General features: G+C 33.8%; 1 protein-coding gene across 1 annotated transcript; it reads left to right on the top strand.

The window, feature by feature from the left end:
- The first annotated feature begins 3,152 nt into the window (after window positions 1-3,152).
- Window positions 3,153-5,704, top strand: LOC109214894. The gene is made up of 2 exons (XM_019378856.1): window positions 3,153-3,506; window positions 4,136-5,704. The coding sequence occupies exons 1-2, from the start codon at window positions 3,407-3,409 to the stop codon at window positions 5,656-5,658; spliced, it is 1,623 nt and encodes a 540-aa protein (XP_019234401.1). The 5' UTR covers window positions 3,153-3,406; the 3' UTR covers window positions 5,659-5,704.
- The last annotated feature ends 11 nt before the right edge of the window (window positions 5,705-5,715 follow it).

Here is a 5,715-nt window from a genome sequence, read left to right as displayed (position 1 = left end):
CATATAAATTGGTGGAAGGAATAAAGTAAAAGGAAGGGTAGGACATTTGCTAGCACATTTGCTAACTAATAATTTATCTGCGCTTCGCGTAATCGTTAAAGAAAATCAAATTTTGGCTAAATAATAAATATTAGAATAAAAAGTCAATTTTATCTTATCTTTATTCTCCAACCACTTTATTACTGATTATTCTAATTATATATATTCAATTACCAATTAGTTTCTCATCTTTTATTTAAAATAAATGAATGAGATATGTGAAATCAATACAGAAAAGAAAATACAAAACATATAAATCAGCACCTTTTGGCTATTTGGCATTAACAATAACTGGCATTTAAAACGATTTATTTTGTAACAATGTCATTCAAAAGTCGTTAATGCAATAAGCTAGTAATTGTACATGCCCAAATATATTCGTAATCATTCTGTGCATGAATTATCTGGTAGAATTCCTTTATATATTTCGCTTCTCCATTATACTTGTTCATTTCTTAAATATTCAATCCGTATTTGTATAATATTTGAATGCATCACATCTTTGGAAACTTGAGAGTTTTTAGTATTGCATCTTTAAAAAAGAAATATAATGTTAATAGTTAAAAAATACAGTAATTGTCCACTTGTGGAAAAGTATGGGATTGTTGTTATTGTTGTGTATGTGTGTGTCCATTACACTTTGGAGTAAGTTTATTATAGATCATTAAAGTATCCAAAAATAAGATATTTACCAAATTAATCCAAAGTTTAACAACCGGACTACTGATGATTTAATACCAAGCGGATTAATAGTAATATTCACCATTTCAGGCACAAAATACCATTGTAATCTGGGAATTACTATCATTTAAGTTACTTTAGTTTAGGGGGGACTGGTCATAAATGGAAAGCTTCCTGCTCTATTTTTGCAGTTATGAAACAGAGTGTTGTTTTTAGGGGTGAAAAAAAGATCTATAACCAAGAATCCAAGATACTGAAATCAATGATCAATAATAAATAGGAGGTTAGAATGTAAATCAGAAAATAGTCTATACATTAGAAGTCCAAACTTAATGTAACTCTTAGGCATTCAAAAGGTATGACCTAACCGTCAATGAAATTGAATGAAAATGACGAAAGATCATAGTTCATATCTCTTCAACAACAACAACAAATTCAAAGAATTCCTACAAATGGAATCTGGGGAGGGTAATGTGTATGTAAATCTTACTTCTAGGTTTCTGATAGACCATCGAGTAAAGAAACAGTTCATATCTCAACAAAGGTAAAAAATAAACTATTTAAGCCTTGATGGTAGAAGATATCCAAACTTAGTAGTTAGTATGTAGTTGGGCTTAGCAAATGTTAAACATGGTTGGTGCTGGAGCCTAATCAACGCCATGGCCCACTTCAACGCGGTCTTAGTAGACTATAGTTAGTAAACTACCTTTTCCATGTGCTAATTAGCTTCTCTAATATTGTCACCGTCCTATTTTATTAAATGGTTTTTTTTTCTTGTTCTTTTTTCCTGTTGTCTGACAACAACGGAAAAAATTGTTTCTTCTGATTCGTTTAAAATAGTGAATATTTACATGTGGACATGTGGCAAGTATTCATATGCCTTTTAACATTTTATTTTCAATAAATTTGTCGATTTGAAGTTAATTGTTAAGATATAAGTACCTTTCCTGCTGTTATTTATCTAAATTTGGTCGCCAGAAGTATATTTTTTATCCATATTCAAACAGTCATAATATAGGGCCTTTACATTAGAAGAAAGGAATATAAAGAATAAAAATGAAACAAAAATGTTACCCAAGATCATCTTGCTTCCTTATTATTATAGAAATTGGCACTGGTACTTTTTTTTTTGTTAAAATAAATACCAAAGGATATACTTGGACCTAGACAATAATATACTCCCTCCGTTTCAATTTATGTGAACCTGTTTGACTGGGCACAGAGTTTAAGAAAAAATGAACACTTTTGGAATTTATGGTCCTAAACAAGTCAAAAAGGGGCCCAGAGTATTTGTGTGATTATAAAAGCTCTCATTAAGGGTAGAATTGTAAGTTTAAGCTAAGTTGTTTCCTAATTTAGAAATAGTCATTCTTTTTGGAACAGATCAAAAAGGCAATAGGTTCATATAAATTGGAACGGAGGGATTAGAAAAAATAAACTATTTAGTAACAAAGTTATTGGCATAACCATTAACCACACGCCAGCAATTTTTATCAGCATCGCATCATGATTAAACATGACGTGCAATCTAGACAAAATTATCGCTTCAAATATGGCTAAGAACTTAGCTTGAAGAATATTATTCCACAAATACCGAGTATACTAGTGTAATTTAAGAATTCAACCAAAGAAAACAAGACAAGTAGACAACAATCAATTTGATTTACTTTTTCGTAGCTATCATTCAAGAAGCAAACACTAATCTTATTATTTTAGTGATTTATTAAGTTAATTAGTTGCCCCTGACCTCCAAATGATGAAGACCCTTTTATTTTTAAGCTCTCTGGACATCGTTAATGTATTTATTAATAGACTACCTAACTTTATCAATACTTAATCTATGATTAATTATTGCCATTATCTCTACAACCTTTTTGTTTTACTTCCTTGTCGCATTAGCTTGTTTTTTGCACAAAATTTAAGAGAAACGAAATTTTGACTTGATAGCGTTTGTATGTAAGAACGAAAGGAAACTTTTTAGTCTTGTCAAATAAAATGGAAAAAAAGATTGTAATAAAAAAGAGTACATGTTGGTCTCTCTTGCGATCTTTTGTATGTATTACTTATAAATTAGAAAATTTTCAGTTTAAAAAACTGAACGCAATGACACATGTAATTTAAAAAAAAATGTCAACAATGATTTTGAACGCAATGAGTAGCATCGTTTAGCATATTCCTAAAGACCTAAACGTGTGAAACATTACCTATCTAAAGTATATACATATTATTGGTACAAGGAAGATGCTTGTTGAGCCTATGATTAAATTCAAAATCAAGAAATGTGTTTATTAAAAAATGGCCTATGTGAAATAATTAAGCTTTAGCTCAACCCTTTTGACCATTTGACAAGAATTTGCAATGTGCAATTTGTTTTATACATATATAAATTCCAATTTTGTAAAATAAAGCAGAGAAGCCAAGATTTTGACAGGTATACTCTTGATATTGTCAACAACTAGGAAGATAAGTTTGTCAAGGCTAGAAAAATTATTTAGTATATTATAGTATATATATAACCACCACATTAACGTTTCCTTGCACGATTTATCCATTCAACTCTTAGCTTATAAATCATAGCTAGTTCTTCCTTCACATTATTCAACTTTCTCATTTGCAGAATATATTTGTTGCTTGTCTCATTTTATCCCTTGCACTTCCTTCAAGTCATTCCTTGAGAGATTCAACTATGGGGAACAGAAGTTCAAATCTTGATAATGACAACAATATTTCACGTCCAATTGATACTCCATTTAAGCTTCCTTCTCCATTGCCCACTTGGCCTTCAGGTACTTTCTGTCTATCAATGTGTAATCTTTTATCTTATCATTTTTGCTTTATTAGTATTTGATCACTTCCAGTGTTGTTAAAGGCTCGCTCAAAGCGCGCTTAATTCTAAAGCTAGGTGAAATCCAAGTTGTGCGCTTTGCCTCGCCTAGCTGATGCGTGCTAAGGGGTGCCTATTTTCGCTGATGGGCTGTCTTTAAGATAACAACACTAGACAATAAATATATTTGGCAAATAGATAAAAAAGGATAGCCCGATGCACAAAGAATCTCATTCACATATGGTCTGGGGAAGGACCGCACCTTAAGGGTGTGATACAGACAATATGCCCTAATGCAAGCATTAGAGGGTCCGAGTTATGGAACCAGCCACCATTAATACTTGCATTAGAAAAAGTCGTTGCTGAAATTTTAGTGATTATTGTTTGTATTATAGTTATATTTTCTTGCATTACATGTCTAATTTTTTTGTAAATATTTTGTTCATTGGCGCTTTTTTTTTTTTTACTAAAGCCCACGCTTTAGTTTCGGTTTACGCTTAAAGATCCAATAGACTTCGGCCCTTTTTTGTGTTTTTTTCTTTTGGCTACTCTGATCAATTGTTCTGTTTATGTTGATTGTTTAAATATTAGGTCAAGGCTTTGCTACTGGAGTCATTGATCTTGGAGGTTTAGAAGTGTCTCAATTATCATCATTGGCTAAAGTTTGGGCTACTCAAGAAGGTGGACCAGATGATCTTGGAGCTACATTCTTTGAACCATCAAATTTACCAAATGGATTCTTTATGCTTGGCTCCTATAGCCAACCTAACAATCTGCCCCTCTTCGGATCAGTTCTTGTTGGAAAAGATTCAACAGGAGACGCGCTAAAGATTCCAATTGACTATACACTTGTATGGAGTAGCGAGAACCTGGAAATCAAGCAGGATGGTGTTGGCTATATTTGGCTGCCAATTCCTCCTGAAGGCTATAAAGCTGTAGGCCACGTTGTAACAACGTCGCCTCAAAAGCCTTCTCTTGACAAAATTCGTTGTGTTCGTTCTGATTTAACTGATGTGTCTGAGAGTGATGATTGGATTTGGGGCAATAATGGATTGAATGTGTACTCATCAAGACCAAGAGACAGAGGAATCAATGCTTTAGGAGTGTCTACTGGTGCTTTTGTGGCTTCAAATAATGGAACTGCAGATTCATTAGCTTGTTTGAAAAATGTCAAAGCTAATTTATCTGCTATGCCAAATTTGGACCAAGTTCAAGCACTGTTTCAAGCCTACTCTCCTTTGTATTATTTCCATCCTGATGAACAATATTATCCATCATCTGTCACTTGGTTTTTTCAGAATGGAGCATTATTGTACACTAAAGGGCAAGAATCTGCACCAGTTGCTATTGAGCCAAATGGTTCAAATCTTCCTCAAGGTGGTTCAAATGATGGTGCTTTTTGGTTGGATTTGCCAACTGATGATTCAGCAAAAGATCAAGTCAAGAAAGGAGATTTGCGAGCTACTACAGCCTATTTACACGTTAAACCAATGTTTGGCGCGACGTATACTGATATTGCTCTATGGCTATTTTACCCCTTTAATGGCCCTGCTAGAGCAAAAATTGAATTCATGACCATTCCATTAGGGAAAATTGGACAACACGTTGGCGATTGGGAGCACGTTACGTTAAGGATTAGTAACTTCAATGGTGAGTTACAAGGTGTGTACTTCTCTCAACATAGTGGAGGGAATTGGGTAATTGCTTCTCAGCTTGAATTCCAAAATGGTAACAAACCCGTGGCCTATTCATCGTTGCACGGTCACGCTTCTTATGCCCAACCAGGGAAAAATATGCAGGGGAATAGCAACATAGGCTTAAGAAATGACACGGCAAAAGGGCAGATGATGGACACTGGAGCAAACTATTCAATAGTTGCTGCTGAATACTTAACAATTGTTGAACCAGCATGGTTGAACTATGCTAGAGAATGGGGTCCAAAAATCAGCTATGATATTGCAAATGAACTCGAAAAAGTGGAGAGATTTTTGCCAGGGAAACTGAAGAAGGCTGTTGAGAAACTTGTGAAAAGTCTACCAAATGAGGTGTTGGGTGAGGAAGGACCAACTGGACCCAAGTTTAAGGACATGTGGAATGGTGATGAAAGGGGTTAAAGTTAAACATGGTAAATTATCGATTATGATAAATTAAAAAAAAAAAGGGGGGGGGGG

This window comes from Nicotiana attenuata, unplaced genomic scaffold (assembly GCF_001879085.1).
Source record: "Nicotiana attenuata strain UT unplaced genomic scaffold, NIATTr2, whole genome shotgun sequence".
In the NCBI taxonomy this organism is placed as follows: Eukaryota; Viridiplantae; Streptophyta; class Magnoliopsida; order Solanales; family Solanaceae; genus Nicotiana; species Nicotiana attenuata.
The sequence above is the reverse complement of the archived record's forward strand: the minus strand, read 5'-3'. Positions and strand labels throughout refer to the sequence as shown.

Excerpts from the sequence above, each read along its gene's own strand:
- LOC109214894 (XM_019378856.1), top strand. The coding sequence starts at position 3,407 with ATGGGGAACAGAAGTTCAAATCTTGATAATGACAACAATATTTCACGT. Across the intron at positions 3,507-4,135 it reads ATTGCCCACTTGGCCTTCAG|GTCAAGGCTTTGCTACTGGA; the intron begins GTACTTTCTGTC and ends TTTAAATATTAG.